Source organism: Saccopteryx leptura, chromosome 5, assembly GCF_036850995.1.
Source record: "Saccopteryx leptura isolate mSacLep1 chromosome 5, mSacLep1_pri_phased_curated, whole genome shotgun sequence".
Classification (NCBI taxonomy): Eukaryota; Metazoa; Chordata; class Mammalia; order Chiroptera; family Emballonuridae; genus Saccopteryx; species Saccopteryx leptura.
The window spans coordinates 154,506,533-154,528,888 of record NC_089507.1 but is presented as its reverse complement, the minus strand read 5'-3'; the positions used below and the strand labels follow the sequence as shown (position 1 = coordinate 154,528,888).

At 43.1% G+C, this 22,356-nt stretch overlaps 1 protein-coding gene across 5 annotated transcripts in view; it reads right to left on the bottom strand.

Annotated features, from left to right (window-relative positions):
* Window positions 1-3,214: 3,214 nt before the first annotated feature.
* Window positions 3,215-22,356, bottom strand: part of KCNS3 (potassium voltage-gated channel modifier subfamily S member 3) — a 36,138-nt gene continuing 16,996 nt past the window's right edge. For 4 of the 5 annotated variants that reach the window (XM_066386204.1, XM_066386201.1, XM_066386202.1 and 1 more), the window contains 2 exons: window positions 16,241-16,457; window positions 3,215-5,209 (listed from right to left, as the gene is read on the bottom strand). In XM_066386204.1, the coding sequence (XP_066242301.1) occupies window positions 3,675-5,150 (1,476 nt within the window). In that variant the 5' untranslated portion in view covers window positions 5,151-5,209; window positions 16,241-16,457 and the 3' untranslated portion in view covers window positions 3,215-3,674. Of the gene's footprint in view, window positions 5,210-15,408; window positions 15,486-16,240; window positions 16,458-22,356 lie in introns of all 5 variants that reach the window. The other variant, XM_066386205.1, reaches the window with a different exon arrangement.

Genomic DNA, 22,356 nt, shown 5'->3' with positions numbered 1-22,356 from the left:
ACTTGAGACAAGCCAAAGGGAGTCTCACATTATAATGATATATGGAAGACTATCTATGGAGTACACATTATACGTCAGGCACTGCACCATATATGTGATGTAGATTAGCCAATTTAATCCTTATGCTATCCCTGTATGAAAGTTGGTATCAACCCATACACAGATAAGAAGACTGAGGCTTAGAGAGGTTAAAGAGGCTATCTATGATCACAGACAAAATGAAATTAGATATTATTAAAACTCAAGTTTATCTGACACCAAAACCATGTTCTTATTCACTGTTCCTTTTTCTCAAACAATAAGATGCATTTATATTAGCACACCATTAAAATGAAGGTTTCTTAGCATCTATATAAATCTGGGGTACTAGACTGAGTATCAGCCCCTGATGATATCCTGGTCCTAATCTCTGGAACCTGTGAATGTTTCCTTATATGACGAAAGGGACTTTACAGATACAATTAAGTTGAAGATCCTTGATATGGGGAGATCACCTTAGATTATCCAAGTGCGCCTAAATGCAATCATAAGTGTCCTTATACAAGTGAGGAAGAGAGGAGTGTGACACAGAAGAGGAGAGGCACAATGGAATGATGTGTCCACAAGCTAAGGAATGCAGGCAGCCATTGGGAGATGGAAGAGGTACTCAGTGGATTCCCCATCCTTCTCCCACTAGCCTCTAAAAAGAACTCCAATGTCTTATTTTTAGCTCTTGAGACTCAGTTCAAACTTCTGTCCTGCCAAATTATGAGGGGATAAATTTCTGTTGTTTTAAGCCACCAAGGTTGTGATAACTTATCACAGCAGTCCGGGGAATCAAACACTCGAAGGTAGGAACCCACCATCTCATCAAGTGGAAATGAACATAGGTGAGTCTCATGGACTGTGGAGAAGCTAAGAGAGGTGTAACACGAGGAGACACAGCAGCTTTCTGCCACTAGAGATCCTAATGACACGGCAGAGACTCGGATGGAACATCACTTCAGGGACTGAGGTGAGTAGGTCCCGCGGAAGGATTTCCAGTTGGCCATGTCCAGTAGGAAGCCACCAGTCCACACACTGCTGATTGCTCTTGCCAGCCACTTCTGGGGATTAATGCGCCAATCTGTAAGAGTGCATAGGAGAAGAGTCTGGGTTTGGAAGCTCCCCTTCAGTACCCAGCAGCGGAGAGATGCCTGCATTCTTGTAGAACCACGGCTCTCCCACTGCGTCTGCCGCTCTGGGTCAAGGGCGGACCTCGGTACCTGCTCCAGCTTCAAGGGCATGCTAGAAAAGGTTACCCTAAGAACAGATGGGTCTGCCTTGTGATCAGGGGAGGAAAGGTATGCAAAGCAGGCATTTTCCCCTTTCAACTCACACGCTGAAAATATCAAAATCTGGCAGAGTTTGCTGCTCTTTGTCTCTTCAGATGATCCATGTCCTGACATGTCCTTAAATCCACTCTGAACACGGCGCAGTGAAAGGCAGCACCAGGCTGTGGTCAAGACGCAGTTTCTGAGGTCTGGCTCCGGGTTCTCCGCCCAACTCCATTACTCACTGGGTGAGCATAAGCAAGCCCCTCAGCCTCAGTTTCCTCATTATAACATGCAGGCAGTAGGATACCCTTGATGCTAAGAGCACTGTAAGGAATAAATGAGATTATATAGGCAAAGAACTTACATAGTAACTTATCATTGCTGTTGCTATTATCACTACTTGACCATTACTGTTGCTATTATTACTATTATTATTTATTACTATTACTACTACTATTACTATTATTATATAGGCAGTCTTCAGTTACTTCATTAATTAGAAAATCTTTAACAAAAACAGATGCCTCCTGAACAGGTGGTGGCACAGTGGATAGGGCGTCAGCCTGGGATGCTGAGGACCCAGGTTCTAAACCCTGAGGTCACTAACTTGAGCATGGGCTCATTCAGCTTAAGCATGAGGTCACTGGCTTGAGCGTGAGATCATCGACATTACCCCAGGGTTGCTGGCTTAAGCCCAAGGTCGCTGGCTTGAGCAAAGGGTCACTGGATCAACTGGAACCCCCCCACCCCCGCTCAAGACACATATGAGAAAGCAATCAATGAACAACTAAGGTGCTGCACTATGAGTTACTGCTCATCATCTCTCTCCCTTCCTGTCTGTCTGTACCTGTTTATCTCTCGTGCAAAAAAAAAAACAGATCCCAAATTATATTGCTATGTTTCAAAACTATATTTCTGCCAATTTCCAAGGCATTTAGAAGAAAAGGAAAAAAATTTTTAATGGGCAAAAGGATGACACCTATGGCACATAATGAGCCTCCAGACTCAAATGGGACTATAAACTCTGTTCAGTAATAGCCATCTCAAAAGTCATGGAAACATTAGAGAAGTGATGAGTCAGATTTACCTTCATCAGATAACCTATAGACAATGTCCTTTCAATGAAATGTATCTACAAACAGAAGAAGGTGGATAAAAAAATCCACGTGGCTCTTCCATTCCAAAGATCTCAGGGAAAGAACCCAGCTTGACAGCATGAGTTAGAGTCACCATACATCTTCGAATTTAAGGCTTTAGCTAAATTCTCTCCCAATGGCACAGACTGCTCTGTCACTGCTCCGGAAATGAGTCTATATGTCTTCTTTCATTATGAGAGTTTTCCACCTAAGATGCAGACATTAATGTCGCTATGGCTATTTTAAATGTTGGCTCATTTTCTAGGGGCTGGCATAGCTTTTTTAGTGATTTAATCTTCACTTCGCTGGCCATCATGAATCACATTGGTGTGTTTACGCATCTCTCATTTCTTCCATTAACTGAACATCTCTCTGTCCGTGAGTGTGTAGGTTTACTCTGCTCTGCATAATATTCAGGTGACGAGATGTTATCCTAGCAGTAGAAGTTATAAAATACAAAATACATACTGGTAACATATCTGTAGGGGCCCACGTTTCATTCATATATGCCAAGTTGACTATGTGCTAAGCATGTACATGTTTAATCAGTCTACACTGGACAGTGTGCTTTATCATGGACTCTATCTTCTACCTGCCAACCTCTACCAAGCCTCCTGAGCCAAAGAATGAGCTCACTGTTGATGTACATCCAAAATTCAAAAACATACAGAAAGAACCCTGGGCCTCCAAAGAAGAGAATTTTTCCTTCCAAACCAGTTTTGAACTTATGGAAATGTACTCACTTGACATAAAAACATACAACCAAGACATTCTCCATACTGAATTAGGCAGTTTATTAGGCTCCTAATTTCCATGTCTAGAACGTGAACACGGAGTTACATGCATTGTCTCATGTTGTGGATCTTACATGCACGTAGTCTTCAGTCAGCTGGGCCTTTGATTCTACCTCAGTAATCGACAGTTTGCTCAATGTGAGTAAATGACAAACAGAATAATACAGAAAGCCATAGCAACAAATCCCACCCAATACATTTATCTCTTTTTCCTCAAAAAATCCTATCACAACCCCCTCTTGTAAAAATAAATTTCAGCACAAGGCATTTAATTCACTTTACTAAGAAAAATAAAGACAATTCTATCATTTTGGAGCAATGAATATCCAACTATGGCTGAAAGGTACACCCTGAGAATTAAATGATTTTAACGAACCCATTGAGGTTAATAAAGCTGTGTTAACCTATCATTGGGAAGAGACACAAGATACAGGCACAAACGTCCCTGCTCATTTTGCTGTGCAGTTCTCCAAGGCTGCTACGTTATAAACGTCCTCATTGTCTTCGACGCTGGAGGCGTCTGTGGAATCAGGATCGCCCACCACAATTCCCATAGAGGATAGACTGGTGATGAAGGCATGCATCCGCTGCGCATACATGTCCCTAATGTTAAGGTAAGGTAGCTCATGACACTTCTCTGGTGGGTCCTCACTGCACTGGTCCACATCAACGTCCTTTTGCTTCTGGTAGTACTTGGAAAACTTATTGAAGATGATGGTGATGGGAAGGGCCACTACCAAGATGCCACAGATGATACATGTGCTGGCAATAAGCTTCCCAGCCAGGGTGACTGGGTGGGTGTCTCCGTAGCCCACAGTTGTCATGCTGATGGTGGCCCACCACCAGCAGATGGGGATGCTGGTGAGGCTGGACGTGTGGTCATCCTTCTCCACGGAGTAGATGAGCACAGAAAAGATGGAAATGCCCACAGACAGGAAGAGAAGCAGCAGCCCAACTTCATGGTAGCTATGCCTCAGCGTGGCACCCAGAGACCGAAGTCCGACTGAGTGCCGGGCAAGCTTGAGAATTCGGAAAATCCGCATAAGCCTGAGGATCTGGACGACCTTGCCCACATTCTCAATGTCCTCGCTCTCTTCCTCCTTGGTGTCCACAGCCAACGTGGCATAGAAGGGAATAATGGAGACAAAGTCAATTATATTCAGAGGGTGTTTCCAGAATTTCTTTTGACAGGGAGCGGCCACCAACCGGATGGCAAGCTCGCCCGTGAACCAGGCGATGCATATGATCTCCACCCCCTCCAGCACAGGGTCATCCACCTCTCCGTCCTCATTCTGGAACTCCGACATGCTGTGGACACACATGGCCACGATGGAGGCCAGCACCACGCTCAAGGAAGAGATGGCGATGAGCTTGGCCGACAGGCAGTAGGCCGGGTTTTCCATGCGAATCCAGATCTTCTTCCGCAGCTGACCGAATCGCAGCTGGTCGAACTTCTCCAGCTCCTTCTCAAACAGAGACGACTCCTCGAAGGAGGAGTCGGTACTCACATCGTTGCTTCTCTGGTCCCAGTCCCTCTCGTGGCTCTCTTCCTTGCGCTCCTGGTAGCGATTACTGCAGCAGGAGTCGATGAAGAGCTCATTGATGCCCCAGTACTCGATCTCCTGGCAGAAGGAGAAGACACACAGCTCCTCCATGACGTGCAGCTTCCCTGTGTAATAAAAATTCAAGACGTATCGGAACAAGGAGGGGTTCCGGTCGAAATAGTACTCTTTGTCGGCCACACTGTAGTCATCGCAAAGCTCCAGAATGGCCTCTTCCGAGTGGCAGGTGAGCAGCTTCCCGAGCCTGGTATGTGGAAACCGCAGGAGGGTGCTTTGGTCGACGGACTGCTTAAAGCCCCCCACGTTCAGGTTGACAAGTTCCTCATCTTGTCCCGGGCGATGGAAGAACTCACCAAACACCATGGTGGATGCGGGAGGCAGAGAGCTGGCTGGGAAGGGAGACGAGGAAGTTCACGCTGCACCTGAAGGGAGCACAAGACGGCGTTAGCACGGACCCACAGCGCCTGGCCAGCCTATTTCCAGTCGGCCCTTTCCAGGGGGATGGGCCACATTAAAGCAAAAGTAGAAAACGGAACAAAAAGGAATACTGTGCTTACACATTTTGACTAAAAGAAAATCTGCACAAAAAGATTGTTTATTCCAAGACTGGGGTTTATAAATCCATATTATAGAAAAAAGGAAAGACAGCCATATCATTTTTATGAACACAAATTCTTACTTGTCTATTTATTAAACATCCAAAAATTTACCCCCCCCCCAAAAAAAAAGCAATGCATTTTGGATCACTTACAGAATACAAGCATCTTCAGTCTCAACCAGGAGGTGCCACATTTGGGAATGCTCAGTGCAGATGGATAGGCTAGTGCTGCCCGACTTGTGGCTGCTCTCTCTCGGTCCCAGGGCTCGGTCATGCACCCTCAGAAACTGCTCTCTCCTCCGCTCTGCACCTCACCCTCAACCCACACAGTTCTCTGTGGCAGCTGGGCTCAGCTCTCGCAAAAGATGTAGGTTTCCCCTTGGGTTCCTATGTTTCACTCCTTAAAGAGAAAGCCCTGTTCCCTATGTTTGAATGTGGACAATCACAAGGACATAATTATCCCCCTGTCCTTAGTACCCTATATCTTAAAGATATCATTACACTCCATGGGATGGTATTTCAGCTACATCCACAGGGGAAGAAACTGACTGGGGAAACCTTTTTAAGTTAATTGTACTATCAGTTTCCTGACACAAATACATTTTTTCCCATCCCCTCCCTCCCCTCACAGACCACCTCCCACACATTCCTAATCTGTGACACCCAACTCAAGCCCAGCCCAGCACATAAAGCCTGTTGTTAGTCCTGACACTCACCAGGATGTACTAGACCCATTTCTCAGAGACAAAATAATAGATTTTAACTATCATTCAATATAATGATGTTTCGTCAGAGCAGATGAGGCAGAAAATATAGAGGGAGGAGACTGTCATATGAGCTGATCAGCAAGGGAAAAGGGAATTCCAACAGTGGGCACCGAAGTGTGTGCAAAGCCACATCACGAATAGATAAGTCCTCACTTAAAGTCATTGATAGTTTCTGGAATGTTAAGTGAAACAACACATAACAAAACAATTTTACCATAGGCTACAATGATATAAACAAGAGTCAAGTTTAGCATCTGATCAAAGCTATAACAAAATGACATGGAACGAAATGATGTTATTCTGCTATACAATTGTCTAAAGAGTCTGTAGGCAAGACCTAAACAGCCCCAATCAGTGGACATGGTTGTATTTGTGACTGTCACTTAAAAAGACCTCACTGTCAGCAGGGTGGAAGACTGCTGGAGGGACAGGCTGGTCAAGGAGACAGGATGCAGTAGAGCAGGTAAGAGCAAGTGAGAGGACCTGAACTCATGTGGCAATGGTGTGTATAGAGAGGAAGAGACAAACTGAAGGGAAGTTTATCAAGTTTATAGAATTGACAGTACTTGGTGACTGACTGAAAAGAAGGGACAAGGAAGCTAACAGGCCAAAGGAGGGTGTGTTCTCTATGCTGCATAAGTGGGCAGATGGTGACCATCAGAGGAGGAAACAATGTCAGAAAGGAATTTCTTGCCCCTTATGTTTATAGAACGCCAAGGTTGGCAGGGAGACAAGTGACTTCCCCTCTGAAAAGGACACACCAGAGGACACAGCCTCCTGCCACCCACCCCAGCAGGATGCCTGCAGTCGGTCAGAAAGAAGACATGAGCATTTCCTCTCGGGACAACAACTCTGAAGATGCTCCGTGAAATCAGAGTATGGCCTGACACGCCATTTAACAGATATGCTGACCTCTTCAAAAGACATGATGTTTTCTTCTGCCTCTGCTTTCTATTTTTAGTGAGATATCTTCTTTGAAGAACCTAAATCAGAGCTCATGGTTTGGTCCAAATATTTATGGAACTTCAGCTCTCTGAAAGCAGGCTTATGCTCATGGTAAGGACAGGAGTAAAATGTTCCAAGAAGCTAGTTTGAGCTAAGCTGACATTAAGACTTTAATGGATGTTACCAAGGAGCTAGTTTGAGCTAAGCTGACATTAAGACTTTAATGGATGTTATCTTCTGATGGATTACTTTTCGTCTCCTTGGCTATCCTAAAAAGCCACAGTGACAGAAAGCCAGTGTCCACCTTCACAATACTATCTGCACGAGTTAGTCTCATGGTCCATGGGTACCTAACATAATCCACTTCCCAATCGTCCTGAACCCACTGCTCTGAAGAACGCCGTTAGCACCCACAGTATCAGCCTTCTCACTGGCCTCCTTGTTTTTTATTCACTCCATGCCCGTGAGGAAGCCCCTGATGGAGGTCCCTCCATTCCACAAAGTCTAATCATAAAAGCAACGCACATCCTAAAACCAAAGGCTGCTTTTTGTGGGGCTTTTCGAAGAGACAAAAAGGAACGCACGTCTGGATCTGATCAAACGCTTCAGCTGAGAGGGCAGGCTGAGTGCCTCCAAGTTACTGTGGCCAGCAGCCAGTGCCAGTTTTCTTGACTGTGTCTGCCCCACCGCAGGGGACAAGAGCATGGGAGAGGGAGCTCCCGCCTTTACAGACCAGAATAAGGTTCCCTTATGTGCTCACAGCCCCTCACGAGTGCGAACACTCCTTCTGTCATCTGTCCCTCACTACTACCCTAGGATTATGCAGACAAGGAAGATGGATCAGAATAGGTGAGTGGGCATCATGCAGCTCCTAGAGTTAGAGCAGGAGGCCCAACCAGAGGTGCTTACACCGACCTCCCGTGCTTCTTGCAGCATGCTGGCCCACACATTCCAAGTCTCATCAAGGGATGTGCAACATCATTACTTCCAAGGTTCTGATACTCGGGCCATCATTTATTTACCAGTCATTCACTTACTTCTCTTCAGAAAACATTTTTCTAGCTCAAAGATAATCTATAGCTATTTATGTATTATTTATATATTTCATTTATTTATATATAAATTATTTTTATATTATCATTTATAAATGTATGTATTTATTTTTTATATTTATATATTTATAAATGTGCATTGAAATATAAAGTTATATACATAAATATAAATATGTGTGTATAAAGTGAACTAGACACAAACTAAATATGAGTTGACCCCTCTGTAATAATGTAAAACTGTCTTAATTCTGACTCAAAATACAGAATAAATAAATAAAAAAAATGTATTACATAATAATAAAAACAAATTATATGGAAAACTATACAAATTCTGTCATAAGCAACACTAAAAGAGGATACGGGAAAAAATAGTTGCCACTTACATTATAGGCAAGAGGTCAATATCCCTACCTATCACATAAAGACCATTAGATAGAGAAGAAGAAGCAACAACAATATAGAAAAAATAGACAAGAGATATAAACAGGAAGTTCACAGAAAAATATGCAAATGGGCCCTAAAACATGAAAAAAGTCCTCTATCCCGCACACAACATAAATGCACATTAAAACTATGCTAAAGTATCATATTCAACCTCATTGAAAGAAATCTAATACTCGGACAATGACCCTATTGATGAGTCCTTGGGGAAGCAGGCTTGTAGATGACAGGTGGGAATGCAGGACAAAAAGGAGCTTGCAGGGAAGGAATTTGGCAGATCTAGCACAGGCATTGACCCTTTAACCCGCCAGTCCCTCTTCTAGAAGTCTCTCACAAAGAGAAACAGGCAAAAGCCGAAAAACACTTGCACAACTAGAAACAACCAAATATCCATCAATAGAGGACTGGCTGAATAAACTCTGGCCTATCTCTCTCTCTATGCAACAGAGTAACATCTAGGCTGCATCAGTTAAGTGGGGGGAAATCTGAGTGTGGATATATACACACACATGCATATGGCTGTACGTCCCTCATGGTATACCTTAGGACAAACTACAGAAATCTTAAGGTATTTCTATTATTCATATCGGTATAATTATTCCAAAACTTTTATACACACATAAGGTAAAGAAAATACAGTCAATGTTTACAGTACTATTAAGAACCCCCAAGAATCAGGGTGCAAAATAAATCAAAGAAATTAAGTAAAAACCTGACAATCCTAAATTTAAATTAGGAATAGCAGTATCAAAGAAATCATGATTTATTTTTTTGCTAAAAGAAAACCTTATGTCTACTAAAAAGGCCTAGAAAAAAAAAAGACTAACCATAATGGATTCTGTGGAACATCACATATCTCACTTTTAGAACTAAAACACTCCTTCTCACACCTGCTGGGAGTGTTAACAGCTCAGGGATCTCAGCTAAGTCCCTCTCTGGAAATCACCCTCAGTCAAAGAAAGCTGCCTCAGCCAAGGTCATACTCCCTCCCCAGGTTAGCTCCTATCCTATCTGACTGACTTAGGAGGAGGCTTTAAGGACCCAGCACCCCTGTCCAGGTACGCAGCCCAATCCCGAGCCCAGCCACACAAAATCAGCAGGGGTTTCCCTGCCACCCCATCACAGTTCAGCTCTTCTCTTGGCCCAGTCCCACATCTTGCCCTTCCCTTAGGGGTCCATGCCACGGGCATCTCCCAACAAACTTTCTGCAGGTAAATCTCTGTCTCGGGTCTATTTCCCAGGGAACCCAAGTGAAGACACCAGCCCAGGAGCAATGAATATCCCGAGTTTGTGCAGATTAAGTTATCAAAATACAATTTCTCACTAAGAGAACAGGGGCTCCTTAGAGAAATAACCAATCCCAGGTTTGGGGCAAGAAACTTGTAAGATAAGCCTGGAATATCTTGTTATATCAGAAAGCAAGGAAACTAACAATGAGACAGAGGAAGAATTAAAATGAATCAGGGCAACTGAAAGAGACTCCCATTGGTCAAAGATGGAAAAATCTGTTCATCAAAACGGGGAAAAATTTCTTTAAGGCACAGAAACCCATCTAGTATATTAAAAATTCTAGGGTTCAGGCCCTGGCCGGTTGGCTCAGTGGTAGAGCATCGGCCTGGTGTGCAGAAGTCCTGGGTTCGATTCCTGGCCAGGGCACACAGGAGAAGCGCCCATCTGCTTCTCCACCCCTCCCCCTCTCCTTCCTCTCTGTCTCTCTCTTCCCCTCCCGCAGCCAAGACTCCATTGGAGCAAAGATGGCCCGGGCGCTGGGGATGGCTCCTTGGCCTCTGCCCCAGGCGCTAGAGTGGCTCTGGTCGCAACAGAGCAACGCCCAGGAGGGGCAGAGCATCGCCCCCTGGTGGGCAGAGCGTCGCCCCCTGGTGGGCGTGCCGGGTGAATCCCGGTCAGGCACATGCGGGAGTCTGTCTGACTGTCTCTCCCCGTTTCCAGCTTCAGAAAAATACAAAAAAAAAAAAAAAAAATTCTAGGTTCACCACAATAGAAAAGAAATACATTGGTCACCTTTGGGAGGTACAAGCATACCAACTTCTTATTCTGGAATGTAAGAAATACAGCAAAAATTCAAACATTCATTCTGCATGAATTATAGCTTAAGATAACTATATAGTAGTTAATGAGAAAATTTTTTCTTCATAAAAATATGCCAATAATTCAACAACAACAATAATAGAAACAATTGAAATGAGGGGTATGCAACATAATAAAATGTCAAAATAATTTGGAGATGTTTTCTCTGAACATATGTACCCTGATTTATCAATGTCACCCCATTAAAATTAATAAAAAAAAGACTGGCAAAAAAATGGTATACTAGAAAATATCTATCTAGATTAAAAAACACAAATAAGTCAAAGTTAAAGGATAAAATGAGTAGCCAAAAGAGAACAGGAGTGATTGATTATACTGTTATTAGACAAAATAAAACTGAAGATGAAAATTGTTACTAGAGACAAAGAGAATTTTATAGTAAACAACAAAAAGGCAAAGAATTATAAATATATATGTACCTAGCAATAGAGCCCCAAAATACTATTCCTATTTGCAGATGACATGATTGTGTGTATAAAAAGTTCTATGGCATGTACACATGAAAATTAGTAGAATTAAAAAGTTCATCAATGTTGCATAATACAAAATCAACTTGCACAAATCAACTTTATTTTTATACAATAGCAATGAGTAAACACAAATATAAAATTAAGAAAACAATTCCATTACTAATAGCATCAAACTACTATTATTTAGGAATAAATTTAACAAAAGTAGTATAAATCTGTACCCAATGAAAACTAGAAAATACTATTGAAAGAAACTAAAGATGACATAAATAAATGAAAAGACATTCCATGTTTATAGATTTGGAAGATTTACTACTCTTAAAATGGTAATATTTTCCCAACTTTATCTATAGATTCAGCACAATCCCTTTTTCTCCCCAGAAATTGACAAACTGATTCTAAAATTCATATGAAAATTCAAGTGACCCAGAATAGCCAAACAATCTCGAAAAAGAAGTACAAACCTGGAAGATACATAATTTATGATTTCAAAACTTGCTATAAAAGTATAGTACATAAGAAGGCCTGCACTGGCATAGGAGTCAGGTAGATCAAGGCAACAGACTTAGAATCAGAAACAAATCCATAGTTATGGTCAATTAATTTTCTACAAGAAAATTCAATGTGGGAAGCATAATCTTTTCAATAAATGGTATTGGGCCAGCTAGATACCTCCATGCAAAAGAATGAAATTGTATGCCTACTTTACACTGTATACAAAAAATTACTTTAAATGTATCAGAGACCTATATGTAGGTGTTAAAACCATAAAACTCTTATAAAAAACTTATAAATTTTCTCAAACTAAGATTAGGTAATACCTTCTTAGAGATACCAAAATTACAGTAAAATAAAAATAGATAACTGACTTCATTAAAATTAAAAATACTATGCTTTAAAGCATACTATCAAAGCAAAGCACAAGTATCAAAGAAGTAAAACAGCCTGACCAGGAGGTGGTGCAGTGGATAGAGCGTCGGACTGGGATGCGGAAGGACCCAGGTTCGAGACCCCGAGGTCACCAGCTTGAGTGCAGACTCATCTGGTTTGAGCAAAGCTCACCAGCTTGGACCCAAGGTTGCTGGCTCAAGCAAGGAGTTACTCAGTCTGCTGAAGGCCCATGGTCAAGGCACATATGAGAAAGCAATCAATGAACAACTAAGGTGTTGCAACGCGCAATGAAAAACTAATGATTGATGCTTCTCATCTCTCTCCATTCCTGTCTGTCTGTCCCTGTCTATCCCTCTCTCTGACTCACTCTCTGTCTCTGTAAAAAATAAAAATAAATAAACAAACAAAGAAGTAAAACACTAATCCACAAAATGGGAGGAAATATTTTTAAATCATATCGGATAGGGTCTAATATCTAGAATAGATAGTAAAGTCTTACCACTCAACAATAAAAAGACAGATAACCTACTTTAAAAAGGACAAAGGAGGCCCTGGCCAGGTAGGTCCATGGGTAAAGCCTCAACCTGGCATGCAAGAGGTTGCAGGTTCGACCCCAGGTCAGCACAATCAATTAGTACACAACTAAATCGAACAACTGAGTGAAAAAATGAGTTGATGCTTTTCTCTCTCCCTCTCCCTTCCTCTCTCTCAAATCAATGGAAAAATTAAAAGGGGGGGGCAAAAGATTTCAATAGACATTTTTCCAGAGATATATGTCTATATGTCTAAAAATACCTTAAGAGATATTTGACATCATTAGTCATTAGGAAAATGCCAACCACAATGAGATACCACTTCACACCACTAGGATGGCTATAATAAAAAAGTAATAATAACACAAGTATTGTATTATAAGACAAGCGTTAGTGAGAATGTGGAGAGAGGGGAACTCTCTGGTAATGTAAAACACTGCAGTCAGTTTGGAAAATAATTTAGACCCATTTCTCCAAAAGTTAAACCTGGAATTACCAAATGATTCATCAATTCCATTCTAGGTATACTCACAAGAGAATGAAAACATATGTTAAAAACCAAACATACATATTAATGTTTATAGCAGCTTTATTTATGATTTGGAAATAATCTAAATGTTCAGCAATTGATAAATAGTTAAACAAAATGATATATCCATCCAGTGGAATATTATTTGGCTATAAAAACGAACAAAGTACTGATACATACTACAACATGGATGAACTTTCAAAGCATTACACTAATGAAAAAAGCCACCAGTTATATGATTCATTCATATAAAATATCCAGAATAGGCAAACTCATCGGGTCAGAAAGTAGATAAGCAGTTGTGGAGGCCAAAAGGAAGGGAAAATGGGGTGTGCCTGCCACTGGGTATGTGTTTCTTTTGGAGGTGATAAAAATGGGAGTGATAAAATGTTTTGGAATTAGATGATTGTATGACTTTCTGGACATACTAAGAACCACTGAATTATACATTTTAAGAAGGTAACTTTTATTGTAAGTGAAGTATAGCTCAATAACTGTATTATTTATAAAAGGGTTTCAGCTCATGAAAAAGGAATTATCAAATTAAAATCTTAAAATTTTGCAACTCATAATGAAATAGTGGATGTAGGACACTGATTATAAATGGCTTCTAAAACCAGGATGAAAGGGTAATAAGGAATTGCGTAGCAGGTAGAGCAGAGTAACAGCACCTGAACTCACTGCTCAAGCCTGAAATAACTAAGAAACAATAAGACATGATGTGCCCTTTGTTGGAAGTATACACACAATTCTACAGTATTCCAAACTTCCCCTCCCTGGTGCCCACCCCAAAAAGCCTGAATTTGATTCAGCCTCTAGATCTTCCAGCTGAAATCAAATAGAGATTTCAGGAAAACCTGTTCAATGACTCGATAGGCTGCAATCTGCAAAATCCAGACTGTGGGAAACCAAGACAAATGAAGTGAATCAAGTAAGTGACAGACCAGGTAGATGTAGTGTGTGGGCTGTGCCTGGATCCTGACTCCAACTAGTTAAATGTTTAATATAAAACAGGTAAACCAGGATGTTTGAACACCAACTAAACTTGATAACAGAAAAGAATTATTGTTACTTTTTCAATGCTAACAATATTATAATTATGCTCTTTTTAAAATCCTTATCTTTTAGAAATATATACTAAAATATTATAGATAAAATTATGCCATGTTTGATATTTATGTCAAAATAATCTATTCTTATATTCTTGATCTAGAAAAAATAACAGCCACACTTTGATGGTAAAAGGACAAATGCAAAAGTCTTTTGAAAACAGGGCACAAGATATATATGGAAACTTATTCCAAAAATTAGAGAGGGAGGTAAGAGTACTTCTTCCTTTCCCTTCCTGCCCCTACTCCTCCCTCTCTTGCTCCCTCCATCTGGTCCAGAGGGAATGAACTAACTCATTCATTTAGCGAGGTTGCTCCCCTCTGGAAACAGCAGAATCCCTGTAATGCATACAGCTCAACTCCAAGCAGAGTGCTGCTCAGAGGGCTGCATAATTTAATGAGCCAAGTAGCCAGAGATCGGTCCTATTTGTAAAAAAGCAAAAAGTCACAGATGAAAGATTTTCAACCAGAAACAAGAAAAACATCAACTTTAACACAAGAGGGAAGTCTTACCTCTGAATGAGGTACCCCATCAAGTCTTCAACTGAGTCACATGACATGGAGAAACCCACACACAAATGGCTATAGCAGTGAAGCTCCGGGGCCAGAGGAGGGAGTTTTGGAGAATTTAAATACTGTCTACTGGGTAGACCAAAGTAACAGTGCTCACCATCCCCCAACTTTCCAACTCTCCTCACTTTCTCCCACAGTCCTGGAGGTGCACTTTTATTTCTATCCCCACCTCAAGACACTAGAATGGGTTTTACAGTTCTCCTTCCCTCCCCACCCCCACAAGTCTGATCACTGCTGTCACTAGACTTTAAGCTTTTCCATGGAAAGGATTATGTACTGTCATCTCCACAGCCTCAGCCCCTGGTGCCAACTGCTGCCCACAGTCCAGTGAAAGATGCAAGGGTCCTCGGGTTACCACAGTCCTGACATATGACATTTTGAGTTTACGATGCTCACTCCCATAAAAACTTTAAAAAATTGAGATGTGAGTGTTTCAGTTAACCCTGTAAGTGTCGTACTTACAGACTGTGAGGGGGAACAAGCTTGGGTATGCGCGGCAGAAGAATACACAGCAATGCAGCACGTTTGTATTTTTATGTACTAGATCATGATTTTACAACTGTGTCAGGATAGGTGACTTAGGCTAGGGTGTGTTTCAACTTACACCAAAATTCAGGTTACGTCACTGTCATAGGAACGGAACTGTGTTGTAATCCGAGGACCCCATGTATTCCCCTTTATCTGGAAGAATTAACAAAAGGTATAATGTTTTTGTCAAAGAGCTGACAGAATAATCAAACTAGGCATGGCGGAATGAAATGCCTCTGGTAACCAAAGAAGTAAAGAAATGAAGCGGTTAACTGGGGACCATGGTGAACTGTCCACACTTGTTTAAGAGGCAGAGGCTACCCATTGCCAAGCTCTTTGTGGGAACCGAGGGCCCGTGTAGATGCATCTTCAGTGGTCCTGTAGAACTGGGGAACCCTGTTTTTAGGTGGGATAACTCAACCCTAATTAGAATTGATCTACCATGTTTTCAACACTGTATGGCACATATAGATAATGTGTCTCTGGGCCAGGTACTCCCAATAAGCCCCCAATGTGAGTGAGCTAGACTCTTACCCTCCCTTTAGCTCTACAACACCCATTTTAAGCCAGACCAACTCAAAAGGACACAAACGGCATCTAGTCACGAAAACAGTAGTGTTACTCCCTTAAGTCTGAATGGCAGATGTCAAAAGGGGGGGTGGGCAATGTGAACACAGAGTCTTCCCAGGTTGGCTTGCTGTACCCCCCAATGCAACTACACCCTAAGCCTTCCAGGTTGATGCTCACCCTCCCTCCTTAGGCATCTGCCCCAGCTGCCCAGTGTTGTCACAATCAAAATAGTCTGCCTGGTGGCTGACCTTCATTTCTGTCACTCCACTGGAAGGTTTGTTCTCCCCTTCCTTTGACAAATAATGGTGCCAGAGGAAATATCAGAGCGGAACTCTTACCCTTGCGGTGTTGCTGTCACACACTCTGCCCTCATCCTGGCCAGTGGCATGTCCATCATCACCCAAGAAGCTCCGTCCTTCTTCCCCCGCTGGAATGTGTGGTGCACAGATGCATTTAGTGGCCAAAAAGAAGAGAAGAATCCTGCTCTCTGGTTGTACAAGGCAGTGGCCAGGAAATCACTCTCTCTTGCAGAAGAAAACATCAATCAAGTTGTAACTGCAAGGAGGAAAAACACCCAAGACAAGACATGTGATCTCAGACTCAGCACAAGGGCACTTCATGGATTAGCCCATATCTCAGACCCCACGTAACCTTCAGGGAAAGGGCAGTCTTTTCCCCCATGGAACCCTCACTCCCACTGGACACAGGGATCGAGAGACATCATCACGAAGCCTCAGGATTTACAATATCTCTCAAGCTTGAGGACTCTCAGATCTTGACTAGAGTGGACACTTGGAACATCACCATGAACCCCAAGGCCAACAACAAGTCCAGATATAAAATGAGGCACTAGAAGTAGAACTGCAGTCACTTACCTAGCCCATCATTTCTTCCAGTAGTGTTATTTTCCTAGCGAATTCATCAAGGACATACTTATAGATGTCTAATGAATACATTTTAATTCATTTCCAAGACCAAGTTCTGGGCGTGACTACCCTAACAGAATTAACACTGCTGCTCTAATTTAAAATCAATAGGTTTCAAAGGCTGGCCAAATTCAATCTTGCTTTATTTGTTCCCCATCATATTTCACAGGTTAGGAATGTCTATAGGTGCGGGGTCCGAGTTCTCTGATTAATGCATGGACATGTGCATGGGCGTTTGCACGTGCTCCCGCATGCATGTGTGTGTGTCTGTGCATATGGGGGGTGTACACAAAGGAAGAATTAAGTTTGTATCAAAACAGATAAAAGAACAGATTTTAATTCTCTCTCTGAATAAGATAAAGCAAAAAAAATTTTAATTGCCGACACGGTAAGCCTTGCTTCATGTTGACACATTCCCATAGCTTTCCATTAGTATCTAGGCATCCATCCATTGATTTTCATCTTTTCCAATCGATGCCAGGTCCAAAGGGGTGGGTTTGGGGAAAAAGAACAAAAAATTGATTCTGAGCTTCAGAAAGAAAGTGGAAGAGCTGCCTCTGGCTATGTCGGTCATTAAGCAAACACTCATTTAGAGGTTAAGAGGCGCAGGGCATTCTGCCAGGTTTGGGATTACAAACAAGATTCAGAGCCCACCCTTCTCCACCACCAGGAGCCCGCAGGCTCAAAACATAATATTAAACCACGGTTTATATCCGACAACATCAAGGAGGCAGTGGAGAGGAGACAAAGCAGAAGTTTCCAGCTGGTCCCAGCAAAGGCTGGGCAGGACCAGCCGTCAGTGATTTCCCACCTCTGATAGAGTTGCTAAGAGGGAATGATCTGGGGGAAAAAGGCATCTCCACCCAACTGAACTTCTGAGATCGATTCTTGGAAGAAGAGGTAGAATCATTTCAACAGGGATAAATAAAACTGATTCAGGAGCTAAAATAAAATACCACCTCTTCCCCCTCCTCCTCCCCTCCCCTGCTCCTCCTCCTCCCCCTTCCCCTCTGCCTCCTCCTCCCCCCCACCCCCCCACCCCCGCTGTGTTCCTGCTCCCACTCCAGGGCCAGCCTCGGGATACCTGCAGTCAAGTAAAAGGAAGACATGCTGCTGCTGAGCCTTTTTAAAGACATAGCAGGCAGACTGCCTTCCTTTCCCAAGCAGATGCCTTTCCAAATGCAGTACATTTTAAGGGAAGGTAAAGTTAACCAATTAACTGAAACAAAAAATGAACAAGGTACCTAAACCCGCAAGCACAGCTGGGCACCCGCTCATCCCAGGACAGGGCTGGCCCAGGGGCAGACGGTGAGGTTAGCCAAGTGTACGTTTTTTACAGAAACAGGTAGCCACTGGGCCATCTGTCAATGTCTGATGAATGAAAACCACCCAGGCTGTCCCTTTCCCCTCTCTCTTTCTCTCTCTCTCTCTCTCTCTCTCTCTCCACCCCAAACTCAGAATTCCTGTGCCTTACCTCATTTTTCATCACCAAGATTCCTGTCCCCCCTAAAAAAGCACTGAATTTGGTGGCAAGGAGGGAAGGTAATACTAGTCAACACCTTTAGATGCAGATTTATGTCAATTCCTATCCCTCTGAGAGCATTCACATTCTAAGTGTGTGACTGCTCCACAGAGAATAACTAGCCTTTTTGGAGTCCTCACAACCTGCCAGGAACCTTCCCAGGGGTTTCACACAGGTCACCTCTGTCCTCAACCATAGTGAGTGTTAAATACTGTTTAACCCAGTTGCATAGGTGGGACATGAAGGCTCAGAGAAGCTATTTGCCTGAAGTTCAAAACATAAAAAGTGACAGAGTCAGGATCCCATGGCTGATTGGTCTGCAAGATTTCAATTAGTGTAGAAAGTCAAGATTTAGCTGTTGGGGAAAGGTAGGGAAGGGTTGAGGGGAGTGGGCAGAACATGCCCCGAACCAGCAGGCTACGGGGAAGAAAAATGTGCACATCCAATTCATTCTCCTCTTCCTGCTTAACAATCCACCAAATGTTTGTATTTCTCTGTGTTTCCACCATTCCTACTAGTGTGCAACTGAGCAAAAGAAGAGTATCGTTTATGACTGAGCATTTAAGCGGATTTCTGACTTTGCTGAGTGATTCAGTAGGATCTCGCAAGTGTAGCTAGTCTCTGCGGCATTCCTCCCTTCCGATAAAAGGGGAGAAACTCTGCACTTCCCTCCTGCGTGGCTGTATTTCCTGGTGGGCTGACCCCAGCATTCAGAATGGACAGAATGACCGCCTCCACTATTGGGAGGGAAATGGTGGAAGTGGCATGCTGGAGTTTTACATCATCCAGAGACCTGACATCCCATCCTGGATCAGAATGAGGAATGTCAAACGGACAAATGGACAGTACACAGGAGTGCAATGACCCCCTGCACCCTCCTCCCAGGACTCAGAATCACAGGCTGCCCTCCAGAACCTGAACTAGAAAAATCACTGCCTGAGAGATGAAAGCAGACACTGCAAGTGACGTTACAGCACAGGTCTGTGTCCTCTGTACTTGTATGGAATCCTGAGTGAACCTGTCATTGCCTTGCTCACATGCTTCTAAAATGCTGTCACCTCAGTGCTACCCACTAGACAGAGAAAGTCTCCAGTTTAGGACCATGTCCTAATATCAATCTTCATATTAATTATCCCTGTTACACAATATTGCTTGACACATTCTTATTGAACCAATTCCTCTCCCCCAAGCCAACCAGACTAGAGTACATTAATTAAAAGAATCAATATGGATCATGAGTGCTGGGTGGCCAGCAGTGGAAGAGAAGGAGGAGGGGATCAAGGTTGGTTGCCGAGACCCATCCCGCACTTTCTGAAGGAGAGTCTTACCCTGAAACCGCAGCCTCTCCAACCCCGATGGGGTTCGCTGGGTTGGAGTTTGCAGTGTCCAGACCTCAGAGCCTCAGGTGTCACTAGAAACTCTCAGTCCCCTTGTTCTCATTCCAGACTCCCAGCGACATCTCCTGATGATTTCCATTCCCAGGTACCTTGTCACCAGGGAGCATATGAGCTACGCAGCCAATGCACACGACCTTTCTGTCTACTAGTTCTGTTGATTTGTGGAACCTTATAAGGCAGAAGAAGGTTTATTATGCAGTTTCCTGTGGGTTTCTATGCAATCAACCTGCTAGAGTCTGATTAGCTCTGGGACACTGGAAAGCACCTTCGAGCAGCCGGCCAGTTTGCTAGGGAAAGCCTGAGCTCGCAAGCTCCTACAGCAGCGTTTCTCCACCTCGGCACTGTTGACACCTTGAGGTCGGGTGATTCTTCCTTGGAGACGCTGTATTATGCCCTATAGGGTGACTGGCAGCATCCCTGCCCTCTACCGACTCGATGGCGGTAGCATGCCTCCTCCCCAACCCCAAGGTATGTGACAACCAAAAATGTCTCCAGATATTGTCAAAGGTCCCCTGGAGAGCAAGATTATCCCCCGTTGTGAACCAGAGCCACCCCTCTAACATCGAGTAAAAACACAGCAGCTCGTGTTTGGAAGCTGTAAGGGCAGAAAGCTCAGAAAGATATAAGGTACTAATACTGCATCTGCTGACAAGGGCTGGGCTATTCCCCTAAATGCGTGTTCTTTTAGACTTCAGTCGTGGCCTTTCTAGTGTTAGACAAGCAGAAGTTGGCAAATGAGGAAAGATAAAACCAGGTTAACCTTTGGTTGAAACTCAAAGCACGCTCCACGCAATGAGGGTACAGGAAAGGTTCGTGATTTTCTCTGGGAGTCTGTCTTAGATTTGCTAATGTTGCCTGTGCCAGAGATACACACATGCACCCCTACAGTTAGAAAGACATGGCCAGCACGGCATTCTGCAGATGGAGGTGCTCTGGCTGATCACCCCCACCAGAGCCCCAATCCTAGAGGGACTCACTGAAGCCCCAGGAAAAAGGCAAATACATGCCCATTTTGCAGTCTTGCCATTATTCATCCATCCCAGACCAATTTTCAACAAAATCTGAAACAAAATAACAGTCATAATAAAGAAAGGTTAAATTCAACCCTACCTCTAGCTTGCTTCACTAATGAGAATTATGGCCCAGGGTTTTGCTTAAATAAAATTAAAACATCATGATCAGACCACCATAACTGGATTTAGTGTGTCAGAAGAACTGTATTTATATTTAAGCCCTGTAATTCAAAGCAATCAGAATAATATGACACCTTCTGGCTGACTCAAGGCAGAGGACTAAGAATGTCCCTGGCATTAATTTGATCATTTTCCAAATTATCAAATTTTAAGAAGTACATTAAAATATGAGCACTCCTTTCATTTACAATGATTTTTTTAAATTTTTTTTATCTGTTCCCCAAAAAAGAAAATGAAAATTTCTCCAGGTCTAATACATTCAGGGATAAAAAATAAATTCCTAAAAGTTCTGGTCTTCAGAGAAAAAAAACCCAGAGAGTGCTTTCCAAAGTAAAGCCTCTAAATTATATTTAAAAGATTAATATAAATTATGTTACTCTTGGCCACCTAGAATAAGTGAATATACCACAGATCCCTCAGACTGGAAGCATGGGGAAGTAACAGGACTTTCCTTCCTCTGGTTGTTGGTTCTGTGTTCCTAGACAACCCCTCAAGGGGGGCAGAGGGAATGGCCAGCAGGCAGCTGCTGAGTCACCAGTCTGCTCCAAGGACAATTTGCAGAAAGGAAGGTCCTGAGGAATGGTGTGCACCTCCTAAGAGGAAGGAAAACCACAGAGTTACTGACCCTAGCATGGTCCCTTCCATGTGTCCACAGGGCTCAGGGCCGCTTTTAGTAGCCATGTGACCACCCTTGGGCATGCCACTGGCCCCAGGAGAAATGCCCTGCCTTGGCTTCCTCCACTTAGCGGGAGACCCAAGCAGCAGGGCTGGCCAAAAGCAGAGGGTCTCAGACCTCAGCCAGGATACTGTCGGCAAATCAGCCCACCTGAGGGTGTTAGAGGCTCAGGCTCAGTCTGCTCCCATGTTTTCAAAGGCTGATGCATCACAAGTCTGCAGCGACTGACAGTGATACAAAGAGGAACTGAAAGCAAGCAGTTTGGGAAGAAGGGAAAACAGATCCTGCAACGATGATTGGGGTGCAGACTTGTTAAGGAAACCTTCTGGAGAATACTGTAGCAGTTTGTATCGCAAAATCCCACTGTTCTATGTTGGAATGTATCCTGAGGAAATAAATCAGACAAGTGTGTGAGGATGTGTGGACAAGGATGTTCACTGCATCATTAACTATTTATAAGAGAAAAAAACCAAAGGCAACCTAAATGTCCATCCATACAAGAACGATTAAATGGATTAGAAGATGGCCATGCATATAAGACTATGCCCATTAAACACGCTGAAATAATGCTAATAATAGAGCTCCTGTATCCTGAGTCAGGCCTGTCCCACAGTCTGCATTTCTGAGCCCTCTCACTCCTCACCACCCTCGTACAGGCAGTGATTTTTATCACTTTCCTTTTGCAGATGGAGAAACTGGTAAATAGAGACATTAACTAACCCTCCAGGGTCAATAGCTAT